Here is a 15,749-nt window from a genome sequence, read left to right on the forward strand (position 1 = left end):
CTGTCCTTTGCATCCTAGGAGTTGTAGTTCTTCTGCCGCTCGCACTCAACGGCAGCTTGAGTGTGTGGACTCTGTTACCCAGAAGGCCTTGCACAGCGCCCGAAGCTAGAATTCCTTGGGTAGTCGAGTTTGCAATTAGCGGAACTCGTTCGAGTGGCCCTGAAGGCTCATCGAGGCTGCACGCGGCTAGTTGCTAAGCAAAAGAATCTTTGGTCAACTGCCACCTGAGTCAAAGCAACAGGAAGTGAGTACCGCTATGCCGGAAGCTGGTTAAAATCTCTTTTCTCATCCCTAAGTTAGCTTCTTACTCTAAGTTGCCCTTTGCAGGGGCGAAAAAAGGGAGAGTAACTAGGTAAGGAAGCACCTTCAGGAACCATAATCTCTTCCCAATTCTCCCTAAAAATCATACCTGGGATTGAAGCATTAGGATAATCCAGACACTGGATGGTCCCAGGGAGACTTGAAGAACCACACCCTGATCTGACTTTACACAGTTTAAGCGTGAGAGGCGAACTTTGTTACTTCCCAGTCTTACAGCCTCATTTTTTTTTAAATCTAACTCCAGCTTTGCATCATGCCTCATATTGATAATGATGTGAAACTTGACTTCAAGGATGTCCTGTTGAGGCCCAAACGCAGCACTCTTAAGTCTCGAAGTGAGGTGAGCCAGTTGTCTTCCTTGGTTTTTATTTATTTATTTATTTTTACCTCAAGCTTCTAATGGACCAGGTCCAAGAAAGCTGTCAGGTTCGAGAACGATACATATTTTCTGAATGAATGAAATCTTAATGTCCTCTTAATGTCTGCAGGTAGAGCTCACAAGATCATTTTCGTTCCGGAACTCAAAGCAGATGTACAGTGGCATCCCTGTCATTGCTGCCAATATGGATACCGTGGGCACTTTTGAAATGGCTAGGGTTCTCTGTAAGGTGAGATTAACCTTATGCCCCCTACCAGATCTTCTCCCAGCTAGCGGCTACAGAGGAATTGCATCTGTATTCCCAGTCTCTGGCAATTAACAGAATGTTGTGTTTACTATTTTTTTTTCCATTACTAAGAACCATTTGATCAGTTCAAAGATCTGTCTGAACTAGTGAGATTCAAATTTAGATCTGTTTCATCTTTTTTATTATAATCTCCCATAAATTATATACTTTACCAAATTCTTCCAGTGCCCACCCAGGTCAACCCAAGCACATGCATTTCTTCAGTCAGTCATTGTTTGAACATTAAGCAGTCACTGTTTAGTCCAGAAATTAAATACTGTTTTGAGTATTTAAAAATTTTCAACCTGGGATATTACAGAAAAAAGGAGTTTATTAGTTTTCTTGTATGCCTACTATTATTTTAATTTTTCACTTCTTTAAGGTTCTTTTAGGTTCCTGGGAGTTTCTGAGATCTATCCCAAATGGAAGTTTTGTTCTTAAATACAGATTGTTCCCTTTGAAAATGGAAGACACTGCTCCTGACAGTAATATCACTTGCCTCTATGCATGTAGTTGAGAAGGTAGATAGTTGCCTGGGCACTTTTGAGAACATAATGTGCTTTGCTGATTAATCCTAGTATCCCTAGTTGGTGGGTTCTGTTTCTGTTTGTGGCTGTTGGCCTTAAAGACCTGGGTTTTTGTTTGTTTGTTTTTCTGTTTTTGTAGAATGTTTGTTGTGCTTTCTCTGAGATTGATAATTATGGAGTTTTATTACTTTATTCCTGTTACCATTTACTAATTCTTCAGGGTTTTGGCTATTATCTTGTCTGTCTTCTCTGACAGGTGGATTTGGGGAATTGGCAAATCTGTTAAAAAGGCATGCTATAATTCATGAACCTTACTGGGAAATGGATTTCAATACTGTGGACAAGTACTACAGAAACCAAATTTTAGAAATATAGCCAAGTCTCAATAATGATTAAAAAAATAAATTAGATACCAAAAAAAAAAAAAAAAGTGTTTCTTGGGGTTTGTATGGATTAGGTGAACTTAGCACAGCAACATATCTCTAAGACCTGCTGACCACCATAGCTTTTATGAACTTGTTGACAGTTGATTTTTACAGAGAAAGCAGAATACCAGCTTTTATGCATAGAACTCCCTGTGGCTGGCTGATACATGACTTCCTTGTGTTTCTTCTCACTTGTAAAATCTGTGCTGTTTCAACCACCTGTTGACTCTTGGGGTTGCACATATAGAAAGCAAAAACGCCAGCATTCTCAGTACCTTCCTCAGAATATTGAGATATTTGCAATTTCAGGAGTCAGAAGTTTTATTTATTTAGTTAAGACGGAGTTTCTCTGTATAACCTTGGCTGTCCTGGAACTTTGCTTTGTAGATCAGGCTCTCTTTGCCTCTGCCTCCTAAGTGCTGAGACTAAAGGTGTGGGCCACCACTGCCAGAGAATCAGTCTTTTTAAATTTGCCTAGGAGATAACATTGATATTTGCATGTTTATGTCCCTAACATGGAAAATCTGTTCTTTTCCAGCAGAAAAAGAGAATGGTTGCAATAGTATTTTGTTGCTCCGCTAGTCTTAAGCTTTTTTTTTTTTTTTTTTTTAAGATTTATTTATTTATTATATGTAAGTACACTGTAGCTGTCTTCAGACACTCCAGAAGAGGGCATCAGATTTCGTTACGGATGGTTGTGAGTCACCATGTGGTTGCTGGGATCTGAACTCCGGACCTTCGGAAGAGCAGTCAGCGCTCTTAACCACTGAGCCATCTCGCCAGCCTTAGTCTTAAGCTTTTAACTGTGTGTGTGACTTGTTGGATTACTGCCAGCCAGGAAATCAAAAGAGAGAAAAACAGATTGAGAACTGGATCCTCTTGGAGCTGAGTGAAGACAAACTCCCTCTCCATTTATCCTCTTTAGTTCCCTCTCCATTTATCCTCCTTAGTTCTTCCAGCCCTGTTACTTGTTTTACGGTATCAAGAGCATGTCCCTACCACTTTTAAGGTCATGAACAATAAATGTGCTAGAAGGTGAAATCCAACCTGGGCCACAGTACTTTGGTAGGAATACCAGACAAGTGCTAATGAGAGTAAAGGCTGTACTGGGATTGTAGGACTAACAGTGGTCGGAGTCAGCTCAACCATGAACTTCCTTATACTGTTCTTCTTTCCAGGCAGTACAAAGCTATATCTCGATAGCCTAATAAAGTCTCTGCCCTTTTAATGGTTCTTTTTTCTCTTCAGTTCTCCCTGTTCACTGCCATCCATAAGCACTACAGCATCCATCAGTGGCAAGAGTTTGCTAGCCAGAATCCTGACTGTCTTGAGGTAACCCTGGGCCTACCCTGCTCATTAGTTTTCCAGGAATCCTTTTTTTTTTGGGGGGGGGGGCTCTTGGAATTCAACCTTCCCTATTGGCCACTTACTACCTCATTTCTGATGCAATGCCGCGGGTTGTCTGATGCTTTCTCCACAGTGTCTAGCTGCCAGCTCAGGCTCAGGCTCTGCTGACTTTGAGCAGCTGGAACAGATCCTGGAAGCTATTCCCCAAGTCAAATATATATGCCTGGATGTGGCTAACGGCTACTCTGAACATTTTGTTGAATTTGTAAAGGATGTACGGAAGCGATTCCCCCAACACACCATCATGGTAAGTTTCTACATTTTGCTTTGTTGAGACAAGGCTTCTGTATCTCTAGCTGCCTTGAATCTAACTCTATAGACCAGTCTGATCTCAAACTCAGAGACCTGCCTGCCTCTGGAGCTGGGATTAAGGGATGCACCACCACACTCTATTATCATTACTTTTGTCTCCTCTTTCCTGACGTTTCATGTTGTTATATCAGTACTTGGTCTCTGCTGCATCATGATATTTCTATTCTACATGTTACTGTCATGATTCAAAATTCATAGTTCATTAATCAAGGACTTAAAAAACATGGAACATTTACAAACGTTACCCATACCTGTTGTACATACGTCTGTCTACTGAAGTGGTCCTGTGCTACAATTGAAAGTGTTACGTGAAAGCCTGACATTGATACCTATCTATAGTCCCAGTACTTGGGGGATAGAAGCAGTTCAAGACCAGCCCTGAGTTTGTCTCAAACTAACAACAAAAAGCATCATATAAAACTATTGTTTTATTTTTTAGAAGCTTATTAGAGATAAAATCCAAGGCTTCATTTTCTTCACAGCATTGAAGGGGGGTGTCGCACTGTCCACATTCTGTTGGGCAGATGGATATTTTAACCCACATTCCTGTGACTGTCCATGTTTTTCAAGGTAGAGAGCTTCAGGACTGGGCAGCAGTCCCCTAGTAATGAAAGGGCACTACTGTCGATCTGAGTGGGGTTTCTGACTCAACAACTGCTCTTTAATGCCACTTTATATCTTGTTGCCCACCTTGCTGCCTTAAAGGTCATTCTGGTCCTGTTTTTACCCTAGACAATGTTGTTTCCTCTATCCTTCACACTAAGTCAAAGTATGTATGTGGGATGGGAAGGGTAACTGGGAATCTAGGTCCTTTGGAGTTGGTGGAAAGTCCTGAGGGCTCTAGGTACCCTTTATTTATAATAGGAAGGTCACAGTTGAGGCATGGATTATATGAAAGCACAAAAGCTGCTCTCCACCACCGACCCTAAGAGTGCTCTGTTTTGATTATTGTCTCAGGCAGGAAATGTGGTAACAGGAGAGATGGTAGAAGAGTTAATCCTTTCTGGGGCTGACATCATCAAAGTGGGAATTGGTCCTGGTAAGCTGGTTCCTTGGGACCATCGTCTCATCTGTCCCGTTGGAGGCAAAACCATAGGCCAGTTTACTCTCACCTCTGTCCCTCTTCCCAGGCTCTGTCTGTACAACTCGGAAGAAAACTGGAGTGGGGTATCCACAGCTCAGTGCAGTGATGGAGTGTGCAGATGCTGCTCATGGCCTCAAAGGCCATATCATCTCAGTAAGACTCAAGACCTGGAGAGGGTTTGTGGCTGCCCAGCAGCCACTGTTTTCTGTAGGGTGGGGCTCTGGTGAAGTCCTGGTCAGGACATTAGTTCTAGTCCTTTGACATGGGCAGTTGAGAAGTCTTGAGAAATCTATGCTGTCTCTCACAGCATTCCTTACTTTGTAGGATGGAGGCTGCAGCTGTCCTGGGGATGTGGCAAAGGCTTTTGGTAAGGAGACTGGGAGGGCACGGCAGGAAGATCCTGTAGAAGATAAATCACCTCTGAGGGTCTAAGGGCAAGATGTCAAGCTAGACACAGCTGAAGGAGCCATTTAGAATCATAATATAAACCAGTGACCTCCTCAGGAACCTAAAGTGTCACCTGGGAACAAGCAATCGAGGAAATCCTGAGATTTTGACCCTCCCAAGCGTAAGCCAGAGCCATTTATGACATGCCCTAGATTGAAAATGTAGATTGCTAAACCCTGTATCTAACCTACAAAATCACCCTGAGGAACAGAACTACAAATATTCATTTTTCTATTCCCAAGGTGATCTTTATAAAATTTGGAGACCTATTGTCTTAGAACCAAAGTCATACTGAGCTGGGAACTGTAAAATGAAGATTGGAAAAGCAGAAGCCAGTCAGGGAACTTCTAGGTCTTTAAAACTCTTGGGGAAGTTAGTCCCACTGGGGACCAGAGGCCAGAGTAGAGGCAGTCTCAAGGAACTTGGATCAGCTATGCAAACAGACCCAGCAGGAAGTGAGACTCACACAAGCTGTTTTTTTGATGGTGCCTTTATAGGTACCTCGGCCAGATGCATCTTTTTCAACTTCTTGTTTTTGGCAGGGGCAGGGGCTGACTTTGTGATGTTGGGTGGCATGCTGGCCGGGCACAGTGAATCAGGTGGCGAACTCATTGAGAGAGATGGCAAGAAATATAAGCTCTTCTACGGAATGAGTTCTGAAATGGCCATGAAGAAGTACTCAGGAGGTGTGGCTGAGTACAGGTATGTGTGGAAGGCTAGCACCTGAATGTTCCTGGTGACGACTCTATGAAAGATGTTGTCATACCCTCTGGGGAATGTACGGTATCACTCCTGAGAGAAAAACGGTGAAGGGGTATAAATGTCAGAGACAGGATGAGTAACTGGGCTTAAAGAGTTCTGCAGGAGGAGGTAATAAAAGTTTTTGTTTTCCAAGGGCCTCAGAGGGAAAGATAGTAGAAGTCCCCTTTAAAGGCGATGTGGAACATACTATTCGTGACATCCTAGGAGGCATCCGGTCTACATGCACGTATGTAGGGGCTGCTAAACTGAAGGAACTAAGCCGGAGAACTACTTTTATCCGAGTCACCCAGCAAGTGAATCCAATCTTCAGCAATTCCCAGTAGACCCAAGAAGCCTACTTTCCTGAGGCAGCAGCACTGCCACTGGAGCCTCCCGACAGGGCGTGCCTCTCCCACTGCAGCCCCTGTGGTGGTGGCTGCCTAATTCAGTTCCAGCTCTCACTCTACTCACCCATGCCTCTAGCTGCACAATGTTATGGCACTACGGGAGAGGCGAGGAAGGAGACGTGAGATCAACAAATGAGACCCTGGGGACAGCCCCCGAAGATTAGGAAGATGCTAATCCACACAGAAATGGCAGCCCTTGGTCTGGAAAGGGAAGGCTGCGGGAATCATGTTAAGCAGCTTCATTAAATGACATCATCACGTGTCTAAACAGCTTAGACGTTCTTCTATACTTGAAACACTCTCATACAGATGGATGCTGGGCTTCCAGCACAGGCTGGCATCTAGATGCTCCTCCTGGGATTGACCCTGACCCAGTAGGATCCAGGGAAATGAATGTTATTCTCAGGAAGCAGCGACGCCAGCCTAAGCTAACTTGGTAGCAAGCAAGTTTACAAAGTGTATTCTGGCCTTAGGGATGACTGTTAGGATGGCATAAGGACAGTTTCCCTTCCAGGCTCTCTCAACCCTTCTATGTAAATCTAAACTCTTGCCAAAGGAGTAAATATGAGAAGGGCCTCAACCAGCTAAGAGAAGCCTGTTATGTTTCGGAGGAATGACCTACACAGACCTATGCAAGTCTTTATTCCCCTTCTTCCCATCAATAGTGAAACAAATCAATATTTAATTTTCAAGTGCTACAAAGCTTTCAGCAATGTAGCCAGGCAACTCAAGTCTGGACTTCCTCTTCTTTTCCACTAAATTGCATGCAGAGCTGCAGCAGAAGATGGACAGAGTGCAGAGAATATTCCAGAGGACCTGAGTGAGAACCGTTTAGGTAGCCAGAAAGGAATAGGCAGGACACTACGGGATGTAGTCACAAAACATGGGGATATAGGTGTCAAACTTCGTCTTCTGGTAGTTTTTCAAAAACTCCTATAGAGAAGAAAGCATAATTCCTATAACTGGGAACACTTCACATGTATCCCTGCCTTGTTCTGCCCGCCCTCTGGCTTGGCTTTCTGCTTCTTCCCACTCACCTTCCCTTCCTTCTGGTTATTTTCTTCCTCATCAGAGTCCAAAACCAAGTCCCCTATGGTAATAACAGAGCTACACGGGGTTGGGGACAGCACTGCAGGAAAGAAACCACAATTAAAACCTCTTTCTTAGCCTAGCTTGGTGGCCCACACCTTTTATCCCAGCACTCTGGAGGCTGAGGCAGGGGGATCTCTGAGTTCAAGGCCAGCCTGGTCTACATATCAATTTCCAGGACAGCCAGGGTTATGTAGAAAAAACCTGTCTCGAAAAAAATAAGCAGAAACAAAACCTAGACCCACTTTTAGGTGAGCACAGGCCTTGGAAAGTCCCAACGCCGTCTGGTCCAAAGCTTACCTGGTTTCTTGACTGTAAGAGGCGGTGATGAGTGTCTTAGAGGATCCACGCAATTCACACTGTTCCTGAGGTGAAGGCAAAGGAAAGGTTGGGTGAAGAAGGGAAGCAGGCAGGGAAAGTATTCCTAAGGAAGGAGAAGAGACCCTTACTCCTGCTCTGCAGCCGGTGAGTCAGGTGGGGTCTCCTCTAATGCCCTTTTCCCCAAAGGCCGAGATGGAGTCTTAGCCTCCTCCGTGCAGACTGGCTCTGTTCCCACAGAAGCTGCTGAGGCCGCACCGGGTTCTTCCCTGCTTTTAGGGTTAGATAAGTCTTGAGCTGGTAAGCCCATGTTCCTAAATGGGAGTAGCATGACTGTGGGCCGCTCTTTATGGCACGCCTTTGCCGATGTCCAATGTGATCGGGATTTTCGCTTTCCCAAAGGGGCCAGATTAAAGCGGTGGCCAGCTAAGTGTTCTGGGTGCTCCAGTGAAGCTGGCTGGTGAGGGCCAAGCTTAGCTTTAGGCAGAGGACTGTGGAATGCTGGCCTGGTTTGCTGATGAGGACTCTCTTCCATGGGCTCTATCAGATTCCCTGAGCCAGAAGTAGAGCTCTCTGAAAGATAAAATAAGATGCCTTATAAAATTAGAACTAGGTTAAAACTCAGGTTTGTGTTACAGGCCCATATAACTTCCATTCGGCTGACTCAGGTTTGGTAGAGCTAAACACTAACCTCCAAATTGCTAGTTATCTCCGCTGATCCTCTTACCTGGAAATGTCCACCCCATGTCCATACCATACTGGTGCAAAGCAACCGAAGAAGTGATGAACGAGCCCGGCTGACTCCAACTTAGAGCATCCTGAAGCTGTGGGCAAGGCGACAGATAGGAAGATCATAGTTCTCGGGGAAGCCACCCAGCCTTCCGCCCTTAAAGTGTTTCTTTCTCAACAACCTCTTGTGCTCTGACTGGAGGCAGTGCTTTCTCTAGCTGACACAAGTATTCAAACAACAGCTTTTCCATGGCAACTAGAAAGGATTCCCCATAGTCTTGTTCTAGTTCCTGTATGTGGGAAAGTGAAGCAGGTCAGATGAATTTTAGAAAACAAAACAAAACAAAACAGGAATCCCATAACATCCTCCAAACCAACCATTCTCACCTGCAGGCTCGAAGGCGGGTCCTCTGACAGGTGCTTCACAAGCAAGCAAAAATTTTCCCGTGCCTCCAAAAGCTTCCTGTCTTCTTTTGTCTGTTGAGGATATTGAAGACAGGAAAATTTGGGTGAGGAGGTGTCGCTAGGACCCAGGGGCAACTTGGTTGCATCAGGCCTGAGTTTGGTCTGCCCAAGATAGCACTCACAGCTTCGGGGTCCAGTGGTACTTACTGTTCTGGACTCTGCTGGGAAGTGATGCTTCAGGGCATTCAGGACCTGGTCCCAGGGTCGCGCCTGCAGGATCAGCTCCACCACCACCTGCACGGTACAGGGCTCAGAACACCTACCCTTTTCCAGCCGATCTTAGTCCCAACCAGACGTCCTTCTCTCTAGTACCTTGGCCTTTAGGCTCATACACAGGCGTTCATGGTGCCGGTAGCAAACCAAGCCGGGGGCAGCAGCGCGCAAGGACTGCAGAAACTCCACCACTTTCGGGAAGTGCTCTACGCGGCGACGGCGGACTACCAGCCAGCTGGCGGCGGCAGCAAACCGCAGAGACGCGGGACCTACCCCTGGAGGTGGGGCCATGGCCCGCGGGCGCCCTTTCCTCCTTTCGTTCAACCCAGGCTTCCCGGACGCTCCCGTAGGCGGAGCCCCGCTTCTCTCATCTGCACCGGAAGGTCGGCGGACCAGCTGGGCCCATTTCGCGGAGCCACGGGAACCCCGCAGTCTCCTCTCAGGCGGTGACTTAAGTGTATCAACCTGTCCAGATCACTAAACTTAAAATGCCGCCACTGAGGGAAACGCAGGAGTACGTCACTTCCGCCTGGGCGCGCGGCTTCCCTCCCCGGAAGAGGCCGCGGAGGGAGCTGTGACGTCACGAGGTCCCCTGCACTGTGAAAGTGACGTACGACCTAGCGTCACTCTCCATCACCCCTGCAAGCTGTAAACCTAGGTGTCTGAATCAGCGTCTGCCAAGCCCTTCCCGGGCCGCCAGCCGCTCCCAGGAAAAATTCTGCCATTCCTCTCGCGAAACAGAAGAGGGCGCTCGCTCGTTTCAAAAAACCAAACACAGGCCTGAGTGGTAACTCCGCCCTCCTGTCCTGACTCGCCGGTGCCTAAACGAATATAGTTTGAAATATCCTAGGGCTAGTCAGGGTTCTCCTGGACAGTAGGATGACAGCCGTTTTATGCTTTTCTGTGCCACATCTTTGCTGTTTCGTGTAGTTTATAATATTTAAGGGCTTCCTTTTCCAAGTTTCTTTTGAGCACTAACTTGATGGAGTCCTTTAGTGGGTTGACTCTTCTTGCTCTCCCCAAGGACAGAACCGGGCACACTGTGTACAGCTTTACTTTGTTGCTTAAATTAATTATCTGCCTTGCCCACCTTGCAGGAATTTTATGAAACCTGCCCATTATTTGAATGGTTTCCTCCATTCCCAGACTCATGGCTCACACTTTGCCTTGGTTCTCCAGATCAGTATTCAGAGCCTTTCCAGACCCAGTACCAAAGTACTACACTGGATGTTAATGTTGAAGTGGGTTTTCTTCATATTTTTTTCTGTCATTTCTGACCTTACCACTTTCATTTTTTCTTTAAAGATTTATTTATTTTATGTATGAGTACACATTACTCTCTTCAGACACACCAGAAGAGGGCATTGGATCCCCACTACAGATGGTTGTGAGCTACCATGTGGTTGCTGGAAATTGAACTCAGGACCTCTGGAAGAGCAGTCGGTGCTCTTAACCGCTGAGCCATCTCTCCAGCCCCACTTTCATTTTTTCTAAAGAATTTTCCCACAGAGTGTGCTGGTGCACACCTCTAAATCCCGGCGTGAGATGGGGTTTTTTTTTTTCCCCCTTGTTTTCAGTACTGTAAATACTTTACTCCCTTGTTGCTTGCATGGTTCTGGGTAGAAGTCCAATCTAGTTACACATTGTTTTTAAAGCTGAGAAATTAATTTCCTTTTTAAAGCTATCATGTATTAATTTAACTCTTTTGATACTTTATTTTTATTTAATGTGGACCAGTGTTTTGTCTGAATGTATGTCTGTGAACCATGTGTGTGGAGTGCCCATGGAGGGCAGGTGAAGATTTAAGTCTCCTGGGATGGAGGTTACAGAGGGGGGGGGGGCATGCACAGGTAAAGACAGAACAAGTAAGAACATGAGAAAGAGCCAGAAGATTAGAAAAGATTGCTAAAGTTAGTTTGAGGTCAAACAGCAATTCAGAGAAGCCAGATTGAATTAGTCAGCTGGGAGAAGAGTTTGAGCCAGAACAGCTGAGTTGAACCAGATGGACAGAAGTCAGAAAGAACTAAAAAGGGGCGAGTTTATTCAGCAATAACTCTGGGGTGGTTTGAATATTCTTGGCCCAGAGAGTAAGTGGCACTATTAGGAGGTGTGCCTTGTTGGAGTAGATGTGGCCTTGTCGGAAGAAGTGTGACACTGTGGTGGGCTTTGAGACTCTTCTCCTAGCTGCCTGGAAGCCAGTCTTCTCCTGTTTGCCTTTGGAACAAGATGTAAAACTCTTGGCTCCTTCTCTAGTACCATGCCTTCCTGGACACTGCCATGCATTCTGCCATGATGATAATGGATTGAGACTCTGAACTTGTAAGCCAACCCTGATTAAAAGTTGTCCCTTATAAGAGTTGCCTTGGTCATGGTGTCTCTTTACAGCAGTGAAAACCTAACTAAGAAAATCTCAGAGGCTGAAAACCTTCCAGGCCTAGATTAGATAGTTTGGAGGCTAGACGCTTCCATACAAGGCCTAGATTAGCAGACAGAGACAGGTAAATAAAAACTACTGTTACACACAGTGAGACTAGAGGATGAAGAAATGTTTGGAGCAATGACTAAGAAGTGTCCCAAAGTAATGATAGATACTACACTTGATCTTAGCCAAAAGGCTGAGAAGCGATTAATGATAGATACTAAACATAGATCCAGAAAACTCAGAATAGCAAGCAGAACAAATACCATCACAAACACAGAGCTGAGTGATACTCAACCTGCACACACACACACACACAATCACAGGCAAAAACAAAAGTGCTGAAACTAGTAGGAAGGAAAGGATGAAATTAGACCAGAGAACACTGTCTAATGGCCTTCAAGGTTAAGGATTAAGTTAAGGGGGGCTGGAGAGATGGCTCAGCAGTTAAAAGCACAGGCTGCTCTTCCACAGACTTGAATTCAATTCCTAGCACCCCTACTGCAGCTCATAACTGTAACTCCAGTTCCAGGGACTCTGACACCCTCATTTCAGACATACATGTAGACAAATAACAACGCACATAAAATAAAAATAAATACAGTATTTTTAAAAAATTAAATTAAGGGGATGGAGGGATAGTCCCACAGTTAAGAGCACTAACTGATATTACAGAGGACTGAGGTTCAATTCCACAAACTCTAATGTATTCCGTTACTGTACTCTCTTCTTCCTGTACTGTCTGTCTCTCTCTCTCCCTTAAGTAGCTTTCCTTTCCTCTCTCTTCTCCTGAGAGTTGGGCAGATTGTACTCTGTCAGATATTTCTCTGATCCATCATTTTGTCTGCCACTCAATTAAACTGTTTTCAAATATGACTGTTTCCTTCAACAAACTAACTTTGCCTTGATTATTTGGGATTGAAGGTGTGTATGAAGGGTTGTCTGTATTCCAGCCAGAGGGATTAAAAGTGTGTACTAAGGGCTGAGCCACACCACAGCTAGAAACAGGTTCAAATATCCTATAACAATGTGTGTCTGTGTTGAATGGACTTTCCTGGGAAGGTGAAACAGCAGCTGCTTATCCCGAATAGGACAATGACAGACCAAAGTAATGATCCTACCCAAGTGTGGTTTTGTGAACCAGTAGGTATCGCCTTCAGGCATGTAGGTGGCCCCCAAACAACATGCCACTAAAAAGACTCATCTTTCCATGAATGACAAGTTCTCTATAGCTGTAGATGGAGATCTCTTTCCAGTTAATCTTCCACACTCTATACTATTATTTCTAAGGAGCACGTGAAGTTAGGGCCCAATTACACACAGCTAGGACAGAGGTTCAGGAGAGTGGCCGGAATCTCAGGCAAGGGTCTCAGGACTCTTTCCCCTACTTCCCTGGAGGAATGTGAACAGGCTGCACCCAGATGGCTCTTACAGGTATCTTATGGTAAGCTGCTCTGGTTAAGATGGTGATGGCTGGGCTGGAGAGATGTCTCAGTGGTTAAGAGCACTGGCTGCTCTTCCAGAGGTCCTGAGTTCAACTCCCAGCCACCACATTGGTGGCTCATAGCCATCTGTGATGGGATCCTATGCCCTGTTCTGAAGACAGCTACAGTGTACTCACAGACATAAAATAAATCTTTAAAAAAAAAAAGATGGTAGTGGCTGTTCTGCTCAGCAGACAGCATTTCACAACAGTATGCTGTACCATTTGTAGTTTAACACTTCTTGGACATTATATCTTTTTTACTTTCCTCTATTGTTTGCATTTCAGTTTTGGAATCATTTCCGCTTTTTACAAAAGTTCTTATACATCCCAACGTCGCCTCAAACTTGCTATGTAGCCAAGGGTATCTCAACTCCCTATCCTTCTGCCTTCTATGTCCCGGGTGCTGAGATTACAGGTGTGCACCACCACTCTTGGCTTATGTGGTATTTTGTGCATGCTTGGTAGGCTCTTGCATGAGCCCTAGCTTTGGAAATTTTCATTGACATTGATTTCTTCAAGCTCAGAGGCTCAGTTATTCTCCCCAGGAAAAGTTCATGCCACACATACACACAATAAGAATAGATGATGAAGTAATGTTTGAAGCAACTGTGGTTCTCCTTCTCCTGGGGGTTGGGTGGGGAGGGTCATTGGCCCCTGGCCCGAGGACAGAGGAAGCAAGAGCAGAGAACAGGTTCAGACGACTGAGACAGCTTCCGTGAGACAAGTCTAGTTTATTGTTCCAGGGTTAGGGTATATAAGGGCTCTTAGGGCTAAGAGTGGAGAGGGCCGATTGATCGTAACACCGTGTGTAATTATCACAAGGGCAGGAAGTTGTGACTTGTGTGCTCAGTCATGCACGGGGTCATTCTTCAGATGAGGTCACTCTGCTCAGAGATACTCTCCAAATAAAGTTAGGCAGAGAAAGGGGAGCCCTGATGAGAAAGGGACTCCTCCATTTTGTATAGAGTTCAGAGAGCTATCAGGACATGGTGGCTTGAAACCTTAATAGCAGGGTTCTTCAACAGCAATGACTGAGAATTGTCCATAAGCACAGACCCAGAAAACTCAGAATAGCAAGAGGAGCCAAGGCACTCTTTGTCCCAGTACCAGTGTTGTTTCCTTCCAGTTCTTCCTTAGAATTCTCTGTGCACATTACCTGCCTGGTCTTCCAGCTCGTCCACTTTTCCTGTTAGAAGCCAGAGTATAGTTTTTTGTTTTTAATTAATTTATTTTATGTATATGAGAACACTGTAGCTGTACAGATGGTTGTGAGCCATGATGTGGTTGCTGGGAATTGAACTCAGGACCTTTGCTGGCTTGCTCCAGCCCAAAGATTTATTTATTGTTATATATATATATACTATAGCTGTCTTCAGACACGCCAGAAGAGGGTGTCATATGGATGGCTGTGAGCTACCATGTGGTTGTTGGGATTTGAACTCAGGACCTTTGGAAGAGCAGTCAGTACTCTTACCCGCTGAGCCATCTCTCCAGCCCCAGAGCGTAGTTTTAAAGTTTTTAGTATAATAATTCCATTCCATTTGCCATGTCTGAGTCTGGTTCTTATGCTTGCTCTGAAAATTTAAAGTTTGTGTGTATGTTTTGCTTGGGGTTTGTTTGTTTGTTTGTTTTAGCGTGCCAAAGAATTTTTTGTGGGACTTCAGATCTTCAGATGTGCCAATTAAAGAAACTGAGGAAATCAGTCCTTAGTCTGCGAGGTTTTTGTTTTTATTTGGCTAGAGGTTAGGTTGTGTTTAGTGTATGTTGCAGCTGTAGATGTTAGACTAAAATTCCTCTAGTACTTAGTATTGACACATTGCTTGTCTTTAATGTTCTTTATAGATTTCTGGCGGATGCCATGCAGGAAAAGCTGAAGTAGGCAACTGAGCTCCCTGGAGATGGCCCTCCATCTTGCTTGACTACAATGGGTGCTCTCTGGTGAGTCATGGCACGAGAGACTTCATCCCAGGATTGCTTCTTGCTACTAATGTGCTTTCTCATGTTTGTCATTGCCATAATCCTCGTTTATTTGGCTTGGTGTGAGTGGACTCTGGGAGACCCTCACTGCCTATAACCTGGTGTGATTACCTCCTGGGAGATAGCCCATCCCATTGGGCAAACTTCCTACAGGTCAACATGAAGATGAACTTTCATGAATTAATGCTGTTTAGATGAATTAATGGCTTAATAGCATTCCTGACTTGATTAAAATAATTTTAAGAAGAAAGTCTAAGGAGATAGTTTTAGTTGTTTTGCCAGAAAGATGCAAGAATAAGATGTTAGAATCAAGACTAGAATGTGCCCCCTCCTCATAGAATAGTAAGTAAAGGCCGCATAATAAGGAACACAATGAGCTTTTATAAACTGTACTAAGAAGACAAATAGGCTTGAGACAGATTTGTGATCAAGGAAAAACATTAGTTCTAGGTCAGGTCCAAGGATGCAGCCACAGGTGTGCACCATGGTAAAAGAAGGCCATGTGAAACTGTTGCTTTGAACTTATAATGAGGTTATAAATGAAACACTGCTTTGAACTTACTATCAACTTCTGTAACTTTCCTTTGTGTAACATTTTATCTGTGAGGTACTTTTTTTTTTTTTTTGTGAGGTACTTTTATAAAGAACTTTTGTCCAAGAAGGTATAAAAAGGCTGAGAGAAAAAAAAAGTGTGGCTGTTGGGTCTCTGCTCCATTC

General features: G+C 44.6%; 2 protein-coding genes and 1 pseudogene across 5 annotated transcripts; 1 reads left to right on the forward strand and 2 right to left on the reverse strand.

Annotated features, from left to right (window-relative positions):
- The first annotated feature begins 94 nt into the window (after positions 1 to 94).
- Positions 95 to 15,721, forward strand: Gmpr2 (guanosine monophosphate reductase 2). Of its 3 annotated transcripts, none has more exons than NM_177992.2 (10): positions 95 to 244; positions 566 to 661; positions 810 to 929; positions 3,187 to 3,270; positions 3,419 to 3,592; positions 4,615 to 4,696; positions 4,788 to 4,894; positions 5,066 to 5,108; positions 5,731 to 5,890; positions 6,084 to 6,611. In NM_177992.2, exons 2-10 carry the CDS (start codon positions 575 to 577, stop codon positions 6,271 to 6,273), a joined length of 1,047 nt encoding a protein of 348 aa, NP_818773.1. In that variant the 5' UTR covers positions 95 to 244; positions 566 to 574; the 3' UTR covers positions 6,274 to 6,611. The 3 variants fall into 3 exon arrangements, with proteins under 3 accessions (NP_818773.1, XP_011243184.1, XP_006518429.1); XM_011244882.3 differs by lacking the exon at positions 6,084 to 6,611 and adding an exon at positions 14,898 to 15,721 and having other exon boundaries at positions 96 to 244; XM_006518366.2 differs by having other exon boundaries at positions 240 to 352.
- Positions 4,068 to 10,019, reverse strand: Tinf2 (Terf1 (TRF1)-interacting nuclear factor 2). Of its 2 annotated transcripts, none has more exons than XM_006519080.3 (9): positions 9,250 to 10,019; positions 9,085 to 9,171; positions 8,860 to 8,949; positions 8,655 to 8,762; positions 8,471 to 8,567; positions 7,875 to 8,316; positions 7,726 to 7,790; positions 7,374 to 7,465; positions 4,068 to 5,141 (listed from the first exon to the last, which is right to left on the reverse strand). In XM_006519080.3, exons 1-9 carry the CDS (start codon positions 9,439 to 9,441, stop codon positions 5,055 to 5,057), a joined length of 1,260 nt encoding a protein of 419 aa, XP_006519143.1. In that variant the 5' UTR covers positions 9,442 to 10,019; the 3' UTR covers positions 4,068 to 5,054. The 2 variants fall into 2 exon arrangements, with proteins under 2 accessions (XP_006519143.1, NP_663751.2); NM_145705.3 differs by lacking the exon at positions 4,068 to 5,141 and adding an exon at positions 6,940 to 7,269 and having other exon boundaries at positions 9,250 to 9,677.
- Gm25887 lies at positions 11,694 to 11,777 on the reverse strand (annotated as a pseudogene).
- Positions 15,722 to 15,749: the final 28 nt, after the last annotated feature.

The sequence above is a fragment of the Mus musculus genome, chromosome 14 (genome assembly GCF_000001635.26).
Source record: "Mus musculus strain C57BL/6J chromosome 14, GRCm38.p6 C57BL/6J".
Classification (NCBI taxonomy): domain Eukaryota; kingdom Metazoa; phylum Chordata; class Mammalia; order Rodentia; family Muridae; genus Mus; species Mus musculus.

Excerpts from the sequence above, each read along its gene's own strand:
- Tinf2 (XM_006519080.3), bottom strand. The coding sequence starts at position 9,441 with ATGGCCCCACCTCCAGGGGTAGGTCCCGCGTCTCTGCGGTTTGCTGCC. Across the intron at positions 9,172-9,249 it reads GTATGAGCCTAAAGGCCAAG|GTGGTGGTGGAGCTGATCCT; the intron begins GTACTAGAGAGA and ends TGTACCGTGCAG. Across the intron at positions 7,791-7,874 it reads TCACCGGCTGCAGAGCAGGA|GAACAGTGTGAATTGCGTGG; the intron begins GTAAGGGTCTCT and ends CCTTCACCTCAG.
- Gmpr2 (NM_177992.2), top strand. The coding sequence starts at position 575 with ATGCCTCATATTGATAATGATGTGAAACTTGACTTCAAGGATGTCCTG. Across the intron at positions 930-3,186 it reads TGGCTAGGGTTCTCTGTAAG|TTCTCCCTGTTCACTGCCAT; the intron begins GTGAGATTAACC and ends TTTTCTCTTCAG. Across the intron at positions 5,891-6,083 it reads GGAGGTGTGGCTGAGTACAG|GGCCTCAGAGGGAAAGATAG; the intron begins GTATGTGTGGAA and ends TTGTTTTCCAAG.